Below are 16193 nucleotides of genomic sequence, written 5' to 3'. Positions count from 1 at the left end.
GGTTTGGATAATTTTTGTTTTCTTTGGCTTTTTGGATTTCGATTTGGTAATGGGTGACTGATTGGATCGAGTGGGGGTGGTTGACTGGTTGGTGGGGATGAGTTTTTTGGCTTTTTAATGGAATTGTGTGTATCGTTACCCTGTCCCAAGCATCTACTCGGCAATTCATCCGATTCGTCCGTGCAATCGGCATGTTTGTCACACAAAAAATCGGCGTTAATGCATTCAGAGTTTGAGCACTGCCATTGATATGGTTGGCATTTCCTAACTGTTGTATTTCTAAAATGTTTGCTGCCAGCTGTGTGTGTGTGTGTGTGTTTGAGTGTGTATGTGTGTGTGGCGTTTGTTAAAACAGAATGACAAAAATAACAAACGTAAAAAATAAAAAAAAACGCATGAGCATTACAAAAATTATGCGAAATATTTCTGACTTGTGAGACAAAACGAGATAGCAAAAGAGCAAAGAATAAGAGAAAGAAAGAAAAGAAAGAGCGAGAGAGAGAGAGAGACAGAGAGTAACTGAGAAGTAGACAGATGGATAGATGACGGTGTATGGAAGAGTGTGAAAGCAGCTGTGATAGGGCTCCTTATGAGCGATCAATACTAATCGATATATATCGAAGCAAACTAAATGTTTTTTATGTAAAATTTGAATAAACGAAAACGTAATACTTGTTATGCAAAACTTGATTTAGCAAAGCAAAGCAATCGACAATCGATTGTAGTTGTCGATTACAAAATATAAAATTAATTATCAAATGACATGACAAAAGCAATGCAAAATAATTGCTGCTCTGCATGTTATTGATTTGCATCGATATCAAGTTAGAAATATGCTTAATAAGCAGCGCGAGCATTTCAAACAAAAAGAGTTTAGTGTGTCGACGCAAAATTCGAATAGTAAAAGCGAACGCAGCTTAAATACAGATCGATAACTATCGATTGGTAGAAATGATAAGATTTAAGTTAAATTCGAAGGAAAAGTCTACAGAATTGAAAGCATAAAGTGAATGTGTAATCGTTACCCGGACAATCGAGCTCATCGACGCCATTGTCGCAGTCGCGTATACCATCGCAGCGCAGCGACCAATCGAGGCAGGCGCCGTTACAGGCGATTTGATCTATCGCACAGCTGCTACCTTTAAAATGTAATGCAAAACAATCAAAATATATGGGAAAATAACAAAATCAAAAACTGTCTTAGCTGGGCTACTATATTACCAGTTAGACACAACTAACTACAGCAAAATATCGATTAAAAAAATGTCGAGAAATCAAAAGAAATACAAATTCAAACTACATAAGTGCTACGACTACGATGCAGCTACGCTTGCAGTGCGAGGGTTTGATACGGTAATTGATTAAATTTTCAGATTGAGGATTTGTAGGTAGAGGTCAGTATTCGGGGAGAGTTTCTTCATTTTCTTTTTTTTTTACTTTTTTTCTATATTATGTGTGCTTACCACAGTTGAGCTCATCGCTGCCATCGGAACAGTCCGCGATGCCATTGCAATGCAGTTTGGCTGCAATGCAATCGCCCGTGTTGCAGCTGCCGATTGAGCGATAAGTTTATCGATTATCGATGATAGAGGCGATGGCGATGACGATGATCGTGTGTTGCAGTGTGTGTGTGTATGTGTGGGTGTGGTTGTGTGTGCATGAGTGTGTACATGGAAATATATAGAATAGCTGATCAGATTCGTGTCGATGATGATGGCTAGGATGAGCTGAGCCCTTTGGGAAGGTGTCTTACAGATAGGCCTCATTGCGACATGAAGTACAGTTGCGTTCGTCGTTGCCATCGTTGCAGTTCACAATACCGTCGCAGAGCTGATCGCGCGGTATACAGTAATCATCGCACTCGAATTCGTGCTCTAGACAATGCTCTGCAAAATGTTTACGATCATGATTATGTATATGTGTGTGTGTGTGTGGGTGTCGGTGTGAGTGAGAGTGAGTGTGAGTTTCGTGAGCGTAAATAGTTAGACAGTTCTTAGGTAAATACAGTAAAGCCACACTATAGGCAACACATTTAGCTTGTGTGTGTGTGTGTGTGTGTGTGTGTAAGTGGGTGAGTGGGTGTGTGAGTACGTGTACGTGTGGTTCTTTACCTGTAAAGGCCGGACAATCGAGCTCATCCGTTTCATCTTGACAGTCCGCATAGCCGTCGCACTTCTTCTCTAAGGGTATGCACTGACCAAAGTCACATTCAAAGTAGTACAGATCGCACTCATTCAAGGGATCATTATCATTGTCTGTGTCTGAGTCACTGTCTATATATTTGTATGTTTGTTTGGGTGTGGGTGTGTGTGTGAGAGTGAATGTGTGTGTGTGTGTGTAAGATAAGAGAAATGTTGCGTCAGATATTAGATATATGATAACTCGCTCTGTTCAGTGGTTGCTGCGAACCCATCAAGCTCTAAGCCAATTAGTCATATATATGTATGTATCTCTAAGGTTAGTTATACTCTGTTCATTGGCTGTACCGTAGTTCGTATCGTAATTGATCAGACAGTTGTACTCATCGGCGCTATCAGCGCAGTCGGTGATGCCATTGCAGCGCTTATAGCCAGAAATGCAGCTACCGTCCCCGCATTGATATTGAAAGCTCTGGCACTCGACGATCGGGCGGCTCAGATTGAATTTGGCATGAAAGTCTGATGATGTATGTTGTGTGATGGTATGACGGAATGATGTGTTGTTGTTGTTGTTGTTTGTTGAAGATTGAGCATAGTTCACAGAGAGCGAGACAGAAGAATAGTGGAAGAGCGAAAGGGAGACGACGTTCGCATAGTATATATATATACAAAAAATATATATGTATATTTTTGTTTGTATTAGGTGTATGTATACATATATATTTGCATTTTTCAGATAAAAGCGTAGAGCATAAATAAAAAAGAAGAAGAAGAGAAAAGAGTACAGTTAGCGGCATGACAAATGATAATACTTTTGTTTCTTCTATAGGATTTTAGGTGGAGGCAGGGGAAGCAGGATCAGGGATTCGAGTTTTAAGTGTGATTATAGCACTATGTAAAAGCTATTTAATTATACTCAATTGTATATACCAAATAAAATACCAAATAACTCATGCGCAAAACTATACCAAAATAAAAGAAAATAAATTCATAAATAATTAAAATAATAAACTAAATAACTAATATTAAATAAATAAATAATAAATATGTATATTTTTTGTAAGAATATTACTGTTAGATGAGGCTATACTAGTGTTTGTTTAGCAATTAATTTGATGTGGCTGCCTCGTGTCACGACACGCGCCCATCTCTAATCAATTTAAACAAATTAAGATCTAGATTAGGTATGTTGTTAGTTGGATAATTAGTTCGTATTGCAGGCGAGATACAAGCGCCAGAGCGTGTGTGTGTGTGTGTGTGGGTGGGTTCATAGGTGGTTTGAGGGTGGTTTGTGGGTGGGGCATGGATAGGAGTTTTCTTTTTTTTCTTTTTTTGTTTACTTACGGCATGCGCTCTCATCACTACCATCGCGGCACTGAGATTTGCCATCGCAGACTTGAGTCTTGGGTATGCAACCGCCGCCCCTCACACATTTGTACTGGGAATACACATGTTGTTGGTGAGAGTCTCTATGTCTGTGTGTGTGTGGGTGTGTGTGGGTTGTTGGGTGTATGTGTGCGAGAACTCACCTTGTCAGCGCTGCAATTGCAGAGCGTATAGTCCTCGTCCTCGTGCTCTTGGCAGTCGGGAATGCCATCACAGACGCTCTCAATCGGAATGCAATCGCGATTGTGACACGCGAATTCAATGTTTTCGAGGCAATTGCTGCCCAGTGATGATGATGACGATGATGATGATGATGATGAGCTGTCTATAAATGGTGTTGGGGTTTTGTTTTTGTGTAAATGTCAGGATGTTCGGTATTGGTGTTTGGCAGGCAACAAGGCATATTTATAATAATACGAGCGAGCACGTATAAAAATAACATAAAAAGAGAGATAGAGATTCACAATAAGTGCATGAGAGAGAACGAGAGAGAGAGAGAGAGTTGTATATATACATAGAGAGGGAAATGCTGGTAATGTATACGTGTGTACGTGTGTGCGTGTGTGTGTGTGGCAATTATAATTAAAAACGATCTAGGGCTAATAAATTTAAAAATAACATAACGTTAAATGCTAAATTAAACGCTTTACTTTATAACTAGCTGATTGTGTGTGTGTGTGTGTGTGTGTGTGTGTGTGTTTAGCTTAAGTAAGTTTCAGTGTTTCAATGTTTCAATTGTAGAGTCACAGACATGGCATGCACTTTGATATCAAAGTCGTCTAACCCAAGGCATTTAACCAGAACCCAAGCCCATTTAAACGACGATACACAACTGATTACTCGTTACTTAATGAGTGTAATTAGAAGCTAGTAGGTAACGAGGCTTTCCCAAGTGACTCGCTACTGGTAACTCATTACTTGAGACTCGTAGCTAGCCTTTGATTCGTAACTCGTTGCTCGTTAATCGCAGCTTTCAACTATGAAGTAACGAGTGCTGCATAGCTTGCAACTGATTATTCGTTACTTCTGAATACTCGTCATTTCTGACTCGTCAGTAGTAATTCGTCAATTCTTACTTATAGCCTATTGTTCACTACTGATAACTCGTTACTCGCTATTCGTCACTCGTTACTTGATAATTGTAGTTTTCAACTGCTAAGCAACGAGAGTGGCATAGCTTGTAACCAGGTACTCTTCACTCGTAACTGGTTACTCTAGTTACTCGTTACTCGTCACTCGTTACTTATTATACGTTACTCATTGTTGTAGCTCGTAGCCCCTTTAAAGCCCACACAGAATGTAAACCAGCCCGCTACTCGGTAATACGAGCTAATACAGTTAGGGAACCTACTCGATGCAGCTCCTCTCGTTGTTATTGGTATTGGGTTAGTGGTGTAGGTGGGACGCGTGGCAGCCGGTGTTACTCTATTTAACGGCGGCGCAGCCGTTGTCAGCCGTTCCAGTGGGGCGGGCCCATGTGTTACCCAGGGATAGCGCGTGGGCGCAAGCGTCACGGGTCGCCTGGTGGTTGTTGGGGGGCTATATCGGTCGCAATCAGCTTCGTCACTCCGATCGTTGCAGTGGTGGAACCCATCGCAGCGTAAGCGGATCGGAATGCAAACATTATTCTGGCACTTGAAGTGATTGGCATCGCACGGCTTTTGGGGAGTTGCTTTTGCGTAATGATCCAGCGGATAGTACAGCTCGTACTCATCCGCATCGAGCTCGTGCAGGCCATCGTCATATCTATTTTTCGCGTTATCGCGCCCAGATGCCGGCGGAGGACGGCGATGGTCTCCATATTGGCGTATAATGCCATCGCGATCGAACACATCATCAGCGATGTTGTTTCCGATATCGTTCGGATCTGTTAGCGGCCGCGTGCGTTTATCGCAATCGATTGTTATCGGGGTTGTAAGGGCAAGGAAGGGATTTCGGGCAGGGTATGGTAATAGACCGCATGCAAAACCCGGCATATATGGATATAGGATGAGGATATTAGACAAATGGGTTGGACATCGATATTCGATTTCAATGCAAATTTTGATTTAGATTTTGATTTTGATTTTTGTTGTTATGTTTGGAGCATGCAAATTTCGCAGTGGAGCCAATTGATATAATTGTTGTTGTTGTTGTTGTCGATTTCGATTCGTTGTTCCAGTTGCGGGGAGTTGGGTTGTAGTTGTTGTAACGTGCAATTAATCGATTAGTTTTTGGACATTCGATAACCACAACCAAGTTCGTTCACATATTTGTTTTATAGAATTTTTATCGAATTGTTTTCAAGGCGAATTGGAAAAAAAGAGAAATAAAATGTAAATTTGTTAAGAAAAAATCATAATTCTTGGGCAGTTGACACGCATAAGAGCTAAACAAAGAAACGCAGAAGCAATCGATAAATGAATTATCAATGAAGCGGTAAACACGCAGAGAGACAGAGAGAGAGGGAAAGAGAGAGAGGGAGACACGGGGGCAGAGGGAGTAAAGGGCGAGAGTTTAGAGCCGTCACCAAGTAGTTACCAAAACAGTTACCAAAAAGTTGTAAACAGAGAATCGCAGTAAGCATTTTAAACATATAAACCTTATGTCAATAACACAGACAGAGAGAGAGAGAGAGAGAAACGAAGAAACATAGACACAAATATAATAACTATCGATAGCAATGCAAGACGAAGGACTTACCGCAGTTTTCCTCGTCTGTATAATCGTTACAATCGTAGATGTTATCGCACACCTGACGCATCGGTATGCACTCACCGTTCCTGCAGCGGAACTCATTGTACAGACACTGATCGGCATCGTAGCCACCTGAGTTGTTTGAGTGTATGTGTGTGTGTGGGTGTGTGTTGGTATATGTGATTAATAATGTATTATCGATTGTCGATAGTAGACTATGTGCGGATTAGTTATGCGTTTCGAATGCGGCGAGTGTCGGAAGGAAGTCAGCGACTGACCAAGGCAACAGCTGACAGTTGACAGCTGTCAGTAGTGGGGTATCGATAAGTGCAAAACAGTGTTGTGCAACGGCTGAGGGAAGAGAAGAGACGTGGGAGCGAACCAACTTACCTGCGAGTGCACGAGCACACACTCGAGCAGCCCAACAGAGAAATACCCACGCATTCACACACGCACACACACTGATAGGCAGGCATACACACACACACGCACACATTCACACACTCACCATCGCAATAGCGCTCATCAGATATATCCTCGGGGCAATCGATATTGCCATTGCAGAGCAGCTCCTTAGCGATGCAAGTGCCATCATCGCACTGCCATTTGTCGTACAGACAGGCTGCATGAGCAGTTAACGAAAGAGATCGAGATAGACAGGGGAGAGAGAAAGAGAATATACGCAAAGTATAATGTATTAGGCTGAAGAGCGAGTGAGAGTGGGAGCTATTAGACATACGGCAGCCCTCCTCATCGGAGCGATCGTGCGGACAATCGGCGCGTCCATCGCAACGATGCACGATCGAAATGCAGCTGAGATCGCGGCAGGTGAATTTGCCCTTGGGGCACGTGTAGCGCAGCCTTGGCACAACTGAGCAGCATGACAAAGAGAGAGAGAGAGAGAGAGAGAGAGAGAGAGAGAGAGAGAGAGAGAGAGAGAGAGAGAGTGACGCGGAAAGGGAGAGGGAGAGGGAAGAGTTGTGGATATGCAGAGCAAAAAAGTTAGACTATGAGCATAATGTATATGATGGATTGAGTGATTGATGGATTGTTATGTTTGCTGATCTGAACACTGAACACATTTCAGAGGCATTTCTTGCTTGAGAGAGACAAGGTGTGAAAGATGTAGAGAGAGAGAGAGAGATATAAAAGAATTGAAAGTTCTGTCAAGAAAATGTCTCAATCAATAATGATTCAGGGAGACTGTCGATGAGAAAAGAGCAGAGAGATATAAAATTAAATGACAGTATAAAATGACTGAGATTTTCAAGACAACGCTTCAATTCAATATGATTGAGAGACACAGATAGTGGAGGAAAGAGAGTGGGATAGAAGAAATCAATCCAAGATGATTGACAGAGAGGAAATTAGTCAGTCTCTACTGAAATCCTTTGAAAAATATCTGAATCAAGAGCAAGAGGAATCAAAATTATTGTAAATATTTCAATCTAACATGATTGATCGAAGAGTGGATATTAAGCCAAGTGAACCCTCAAATTTGATGTTCAGTGTGATCGGCAAATTGATGAAACTGATTGGTTGGTTGATTGTCTGATTGATTGCATGATTGATTGACTGTTTGATACTCACTTCCATCGCACTGCTCCTCATCGTCGGCATCGCTGCAGTCGGCGTGGCCATCGCATTGCTGGCTGACGCTGATGCAGCGGGTGCCATCGCGACATTGATACTCCATGCCGCTGCAGGCGGCGGCTGGTTAGCGTTAGTAAACGATGATCGGATAACGGTAATGAATATTATTGTTATTATTTGTTGTTGTATTTTGGATTGTTATATCAGTGTTAGTCGTTGGCCCCATTCGCCAGCGGGCAAGCAGGCGTACAGGAGAGAGAGTGAGCAAGGAGAGAGAGAGAGAGAGAGAAAGCAAAGAGAGCAAAAATAATTCGGTTAGTGGTTAGCGGTTAATAAGGTTCGTGGTTAATCAAGTTGGCTAATGGGGTACAGTTACCGTAAGCGGACTTATGCCTACGACCGGCAGGTCGGATATCGGCTTACAGGTAGCGGTTATCGATTACCGATTATCTAATATGTCTTACAGCTAGAAACTTAGTCAAACTTAGTCAACGCATAGACGTATCCAAAATAGTTTTGGGCTTACGTCTACCAATAAATTTACATGTATATATATCTATATGTATATATAAGTGCGTGTATGTGATGTGTAGTTGTGTGTGTATACGGTTTCAGGTACAAACGGATTTGCATTTGCTCATCTACTTACGGCAGTCATCGCCCTCATCTTCGCCATCGGGACAATCCACGACGTAGTTGCAGACTTTGCTGTTATCGATACACTTTCCATTGCGGCATCTGTACTCATTGGCGTTGCACTCTGAAATGGAGAGAACAGATGGTTTCTGGTTTAGATTCAAGTTCATATATGTATACCCTGTAAGTAGTATGCTAAAGCTATCAAGTGATTGACTGGCCGAATGGGAATGGGAATGGGAAATCCGAATAGGCTATAAGAGCGAAATCGAATCTGTTTCAATCCCCCTATCCAACCATTCATTTTTAACAGACCCTCAGCTTTACCACAAGCAGAAGGATTCTATGTTCATTTTTATACAAACAAGAAAAATTTCTCACTTGCTGTTTCCCCCAATATCAAAGCATTTCAGCTCGAAAAATTATCAAATTCTTACAAATTGCAGGGAATTCTTGTTTTGATTAAAACTTTTGTTACTAATAAAATAATAAAAACACTCGTAATTAAAGGGTATGTGTGAGGCATCAGCACTGTCGACCGAGACAGCCCTTATGGCATTTACATCTAGTGTGTGCATTTTAGCTACTCTTTATTTAAGTTAGTCTTTTAGTTTGAGATTAGACTTAAACTGATGACTTCAGAGTTTCTAGTTTGATATAAAAATCTTGTGCAGGAGATAGATATACAGATATATAGACTAGAAGTCAATTGTTATCTTAATGATCACCTTGTTAATGCCGTAAAAAGTGCCTGGGAGACTATCTAATACGATGCCTAAGATGTGGACATATTCAATTTACGAGGCATTTATATTATTTTTATATACAACAATTTTATTTTTATTATATTAAGTAAATTTTATATTTATTTATTTAATTTGTATTCTTATTTTATTTATTTATTTATTTTTTTGTATACATGTTAAGATATTTCTATATGATTATTGATAGGGAATGTCTCTAAAATTGTAGGAAATATATATATTATAAAGTCAAGACCCCAACCTTCATTACTTTATTTTAAATATATATACTTGAGTATTTACGTCTATGATATATGCAAAAAATCCCTTTTGCAGGGTATTTACTGTGACACAACTCTGATTATTTACATTTTTTTTCGGAAAACATATATTTTTGGCCAGCCAATGGTGCAATTAGCCCTCAACCGGATGCAGTTTAACAAGCATTTCCCACTGATTTTTATGTTTGTTGCTGTTGTTGTTGTTGTTGCTGTGTCGAATTTGTCAGTTGCCAACTTAAAAGCAAAAGTTTGTTAGGTGTCTGTCTCTGGTTGTCTAGTTGTCTCGCTCTCTCTCTCTCTCTGTGTGTGTGTGTGTGCGTGTGTGCGCTATGTGTTGATAAGTTGATAAGCCTGACAACCTACTCGAAATGACACAACAGCCACGCCACACCTCAGGCTCAGCTCGGCTCGGCTCGACTTTGCGACGGCAAGCATCGTTAGCCACAGTTTCCTGTGCATGCTGCTTTTGGCCTTTTTGAACCCTTTTTTTTTTTTGTATTCAGCCTGACTGTTGCCGTTGCTGTTGGACGCTCAAAATTCCAGTCAACTTAAGCATTTTCACAAATATTTTTCACACTTTTCATTCATCCGTTGGCGTTTCAAAGTATGCACAACACAAAGTGGAAAGCAACGCGGATTTGATTACAAGGAAATGAGAGAGAGAGATACGCACAGAGGCAACAGGACCGAGAGAGAGAGAGATAGGGATTGAGGGAGAGCGAGTTAGTCCGCGGGCGGAGGCGGAAAAAAAAACAACACAAGGAGAAGCGGAACAGGAATGGTTGGGGCTCAAGAGCGTGCAGTGGGCTAATTAAAAGCAAAGACAAGAGGCGCGCGCCAGCAACTGGAGGCGTGGCACTTGGCTCAAGTGTAATCAGAGACAGCTTTAAGTTTTCCCAGCTGCCGCCGTGAGCTAAATAAAAAAAAGTCTCTTATGCTCCCTATATAGCTGCTATATATAATATAATTGCACAGATTATGTGCACAATTAGCGGGGCTTATTCATTTGAAATAGATTCCCAGCGCATTTACCAGGCTAAAAGCTGTGATAGTCAAATTCTCATTGCATACTTTCGAGCGCACAGCAAAATCAATTTAAGAATCGACAGGAAATGTTTAAAAAAATATGGCTTGAAACACCGACGACTGTATCTTCATATCAATTGAACTTTATCTGTTTACATGTTAATCATCATCCTATTCATTCTAATATTTCCTCATAGCCGTTGGAAAGAATGATTGTATATTTCCTTTATTCCTTATTGATCATATGTAATTAAACAGCATGAAGAAATCTGAATAAATCATAATTTTTTGATTGAAACGTCGAGCTTATCCGTCCATCCATCAGTCTGTCCGTCTATCGGACTTGATGTTGTATTTAAGCTTGTAATTCTTATTAGTGATAAAAGCTTTCGATAACTCATAGCTGATGTTCGATTAAAATCGATATGTTGGCCCATTTTCAATGAAGAGAGACTAAGAAAAATTATTAAAACTATCTTTATAATTGAACAGAGGCACTACTTTATGTATATTATGATATCCATATCATACATACATATGTATATATATATGTATGTATATACGTATATAGCTGACTCAACTGTGTCTTTCGAGATGTTTAAGCGAAAATTCACAGCAGCAGCTGCTGTTACCTTCGGCCTAATCTGTTGTTCAAATTTACAAATTGTTTGATCTTAAGATGTATAAACGTATATGTAGATATGCATATACATATATTTATAATTGCTGCTTCTTCTTTTTTGTATATTCATGTCCTTTTTTCGCTGTTGATTGCCCTGGCGCATTCAATTAATGCGAATGCCCAACTTTTGGTGAGGCAGTTGGCTTGGGCTTTTGGAGTCTTTGTTTTGAGGGTTCATTGGGGCCATTGGCCGCCATAAATCAACAATTGTTGTCGTCACCGTCCTCGGGGTTAGCTGCAGCGCCAACTTTAACTACTTTTTGGGCGCTCACAAATCGTCAAAGTTTCTTATATATTTCTTTTTTTTTTTTCGTTCATCGCTTCGCTTGCAATTTGCAACACGAAGCTGCCAAAAAGCGTTTTCTTATTATTATTTTCCGTTTGTTTCTCCTTTTTGCATTCGAAGTTTGTCTGTGGCGCAAAAGGGCACGCCCCTGCGCCTACCCGGCCCCACATGCCACGCCCCGAAGCCCCGACGCCCAGCAGTGCAGTTTGACAATTTCGTTTGCCGCACCTCAAAGTAGGCAACACAAACCAAACAAATGACAGCCGAAAGAGTGAGAGAGACAGAGAGGGCGGGAGAGGGAAAGACGAAGGCGGAAAATGGCAGCAAGAAAAGCTGCAGACAGACAGAAGCAACAAAGGTTTTGCTTATTGACATTAAAGATTCAATAATGGCCAACATATGGCAGCTGCCGGATTTGGCTGCCAAACTCATCAGCACATCAGACGAACAAATTGAGAAAGAAGGAGCAAATGGGAAAATGTAACTCGCTTAGACGATACCCAGCACAGTCAGAGAGAAATTAAGTATATGGATATTCCCTAGAATTCCTTAGAGAATTCTATATACCAATAATATCTGATGTAAGCTCAATGAAATTTCTAGAGAAAGATCTAAATCGATATGGGATTAAATGCAGATAGTAGAATAGATACACATATGATTATGAGAATATATAGATATCAATTTTCATATATGGATAGATCAAATTTTATACAATATCTTTAGAAAGTGGATAAGAGTAAATTCATTAATAGACGAATACGAATATATATATATGCGATATTCAAAAACTCTTTAGAAAGATATTTAGAAAAATATATAGAAATACAGATAGATATATGCATATATAGACAGATATAAAAATGATATATCGATAGAGCATGGTTAGAGACAAATATTAATATATGAAGGTATATAATTAGATAAAGTCTTTAAATATATGTACATAAAGATGGAGATAATAAGCCCGTATAATGCCTTGCCTAAAATCCGTATATAAGTATTCAGATAAATGGACAATCGACAATAGCCTCAGTCCGTTATAGCCTGTTTGACCTCCAAGAAAAATGCAGGGTATATAACAAAAGGGCTTCCAATTATGTGCTAGCCTCACACTGGGCGCAGTACAAGACAATGGGTTGGAGTGGACAGGCAGACAGACAAACAGCGAGACAGACGGAGATGCTGGGACAGACAGGCGATAAGCCATTTGCCGGCTCGTTTGATGCTCAGGACATAGGTAAACAAATTACGTGCAGCATTTATAATCCGCCAAGAATCCCAAAAATAAAGATAAAGCTATGTAGGCAGCCGAAGGTTGGTCAGTGCTGCACTGTGGGTGGGGAGGGGGGAGGGGCATCTGCCCCAGGCAGTGGGGCACAGGGCTAATCGAACGTGTTTACCCTGCTGCTCCAAGCCAGTCACACACACCTGGGCAGCACAGGGTGTGCATCGAACGGGGTGCTCCCACCTTAGCTGGAAAATGCAGCAACAGGCGAACAGCAATTGCCAGCAGCTGCAGCAGCTTTTGCTCTCTCCCGGCTTGGCTCTGCCTGCTGTATGCCTAATGTACGCACCAACTATCACACACACACACACACACACGCACACACATAGTAAGAGACTGGAGCAACAACTTGTTCAAGTGTCAAAAGGCCGTGTGGAATTTCTCAGTCCGCACTCTCTCTTTTACTACCTCTCTCTCTCTCTCTTCTGCTCTCTCTTGCGCTCTCTCTTTCGCTTGGTGTCGCTCTCTCTCACTCTCTCCAGCCTGTAACGAGAGCCTTGTCAACAGGCGCCCAGCACCAACAAGTGTACAAATCGAGTCAATTCATGTGAGCGTCGGAATGATTGAGTTGAGTTGGTCAACAGCTCGGCTCTCCTCTGCTCTGCACTGCTTGGCTTTGCTCTGCTCTGCTTCCGTTTGCACTTGAACTTAAAGCGTGCCGCCTGCAAGTATGCAGCAGAAACACAACAACAGCAGCAAGTAGATACGCACGCACACACAGCTGGTGCCAGGTACTAAATTCGAGACGATAATTGATACGCGGCGCATGGAAAGCGCAAAAGCGCAGAAGCCAAAACCGCAAACAAACAAAGTTCGAGAGGTGCACGAATCACTGCGAGGGTGCGGCGGGTGGTGCCACAACACACTCCGTAGGCGAACGTAGCAGGCTGCCAGCCGTATGCCAGCCCGGCTGTTAGGCAAAGGATAAACAGGCAAGGGCGAACAACAAAGGGGCAGGACACATTTTCACTTTGCGGCATCGAATATAGCAAAATAAAAATAAAAGAAATTGATAATAGATGAGTCTGATAAGACATCAGTGGAACGACGCACAAGCGACCCTGTACATATAGCCATACAGACGGCAGTCGGATTTCGTTTAAAATAAAGTTTCTATTTGATATCGGAGTTTGAGAAGGAATTTCGTAGCATCTTTGATAATTGATTTGCTTTTTTGTTTTCACTTGTATTATGTACATATATGTGTGTTATCAATGTGCTCGTTTCGAGTTTGTCTTAAGCGGGGTATCCACAGTCGAATTTGTTACACGAACATGCTCGCCGAGTTCGCCTACGAACTATGCGAACATTTTCACGTACATGTTCGCAAACATCATTTTTAAACAAAATTTTGGATAGTGAAAAATTTGTGGCTTTAATGGCAATACACGTTTATTTAAAACAAAAAGAAAACACCTGATTTTGCGCTTTCTTTTTATTTTTGTTTCGATAGTTTTCTCTTTTCGTTTGCCACAAAGCCGACTCATGTTGAAAACAATCAAGAAATTTTCGATTCATTTTGCCCGGTCTTGACTGTCCGAAATATTTCTGGAAATGATGTTGGTGCGAGCACTCGAATTCGTGGGCGAACATGTTTGCACGAACACTCGTGAGATGGAAACACTTCTATTTCTATGCGAGCACAGTCGGCAATGAAAGTGTTCGTACAAACACTGCTATCCAATTCGAATTCGAATGCTCGAGTAACAATTCGGCTTTTCACTCAAATGTTGTATATTTGTATTATAGTGATATACTGTTATACTGTTATAATGCTATACTGCTATATTGTTAGACTGAGGCTAAAGGATCGTCGAGAGCGATTGCCAGCGAAATAGACAATGTGGCATCTGCACGAATCATTCGTCGATGACCAATTAAGCTTGGATCTGCTTGGGAGAGTTATTCGCAGGGTTCCTCTACTGCCCGGATCAAATATTCATTCAGATGAGTAAACATTTTGTTCAAACTCACAAGGTTTAATTTGGCTTAGAGAGAGAGAGAGAGAGCGTAAATGGAGGAACATTCTCTGGAGTGATGAAACGAAAATGACTTAAACATAAATGTTCGAAGGCCTAAAGGCAAAGAATTTGATCCTAGATATACTTCTACTGTTAAAATATTACACTGATATACTGTTATACTGATATAATGTTATACTGTTATAATGATATACTATTATACATTTATACTTTTATATAGCTATACTGTTATACTGTTAAACTATTATACTGTTGAAGTATTTTGTTATCGTATACTGCTATACTGTTACACAGTCAAACTTTTATACTGGTATACTGTTTTTCCACTAAATTTATGTACTCCTGTCGTCTTCAAATCTGTCTTATCTATTTGCATACTATTAGGGTCGTTAAGTCTTTAACCCTTGCCCTCTATTACTCGAATGGTATATTATTCGCTTGCTTACTACTCTCATTCGCTAATACTCTCTCCAGCCGTACATAAACAACTTTTCCCTGTGTGTACAGGGTATACAAACGAAAATGCTAAGCAGCTACATCAGCAACATTGAGTCTGCTGGTCTATGGGTGTTGCTGTTGTCACTGTTGCTGTTGCTGCTGTCGTTTAAAAGCATTTTGTGTAGCCGCTTAACAATTTTGTGGCTGTTGTTGTCGTTGTTGCTGTTGCTGTCATTCGGTAATAATAAAAAGTATTTTGATTTGATTATTGCTCGTTAGCACAGCTTACCCCCCGACTCCCAGCACTCAGCCAGTCACTTTCAGTCTGCGCTGATCGACTCATTAACTCACTTATTTTGCCGCAAAGTGCACACAACAGAAAAAGATGTGCCCCAACCAAGGCCCAAGCCCAAGCTCCAGCTCCACCCAGCCCCAACCCCATCGCACATTTACCACACCTAAGCTGCTACGAGTCCCATTTGGAGCCCCATCAGCACTCTGCTATTGAAAGTGCCCTTGGAGCGGTTTAAAGCGCCTTCTGTGCATCTTGCACGCTTAAAGGCCGCCGCCACGCGACTGACAAGTTTTGTCGAGCCATGCAAATGAGTTATTAGGCAGTTCATGCTCTCTTCACGTTTCACTATTCGCTCTCCGCTCTACGCGCTCCGCTCTCCAGCTCCACACTAAATGCTGCTTTAATTAAGCCAAAAACTATCAGCGATAAGCATTTTGCCGTCATGTCTAATCGATTTCCGTGCGTTGCACGTGGCGTATACGCAACATTCAGACTTTCTTTCGGCGGAAGCGCATGTCACAGCTAAAAACTGTCAATGTAACGGTAAATTGTAACTGTAATTGTGACATATACGGCTGATTGTTGCCGATGATGTCTGCTCCGGGATCTTGATGGCCGTATGAGTAATTACAGTATATTCCACGTGCTCATCGGAAATTGAACAGACAGGCAATATACCAGCCACCAGCCCCCAGCCCCCTTCCGCCATCTCCCAACCCCCATCCCCAACCCTTTAAATGCTA

General features: G+C 41.2%; 1 protein-coding gene across 3 annotated transcripts in view; it reads right to left on the bottom strand.

Moving 5' to 3' along the window:
* The window catches only part of trol (terribly reduced optic lobes), a 119846-nt gene that overhangs the window by 29991 nt on the left and 73662 nt on the right, over window positions 1-16193 (bottom strand). The window contains exons 9-19 of one of the 3 annotated variants that reach the window (XM_089263921.1): window positions 8443-8553; window positions 7791-7913; window positions 6207-6332; window positions 4876-5391; window positions 3668-3849; window positions 3483-3576; window positions 2487-2657; window positions 2112-2273; window positions 1754-1886; window positions 1464-1549; window positions 1026-1139 (exon numbers count right to left, since the gene is read on the bottom strand). In XM_089263921.1, the coding sequence (XP_089120047.1) occupies window positions 1026-1139; window positions 1464-1549; window positions 1754-1886; window positions 2112-2273; window positions 2487-2657; window positions 3483-3576; window positions 3668-3849; window positions 4876-5391; window positions 6207-6332; window positions 7791-7913; window positions 8443-8553 (1818 nt within the window). The remainder of the gene's footprint in view (window positions 1-1025; window positions 1140-1463; window positions 1550-1753; window positions 1887-2111; window positions 2274-2486; window positions 2658-3482; window positions 3577-3667; window positions 3850-4875; window positions 5392-6206; window positions 6333-7790; window positions 7914-8442; window positions 8554-16193) is intronic. The other 2 variants (XM_089263922.1, XM_089263923.1) reach the window with 2 other exon arrangements.

The sequence above is a fragment of the Drosophila navojoa genome, chromosome X, assembly GCF_054131105.1.
Source record: "Drosophila navojoa isolate 15081-1374.11 chromosome X, UAZ_NAV_1.0, whole genome shotgun sequence".
Taxonomy (NCBI): Eukaryota; Metazoa; Arthropoda; class Insecta; order Diptera; family Drosophilidae; genus Drosophila; species Drosophila navojoa.
The sequence above is the reverse complement of the archived record's forward strand: the minus strand, read 5'-3'. Positions and strand labels throughout refer to the sequence as shown.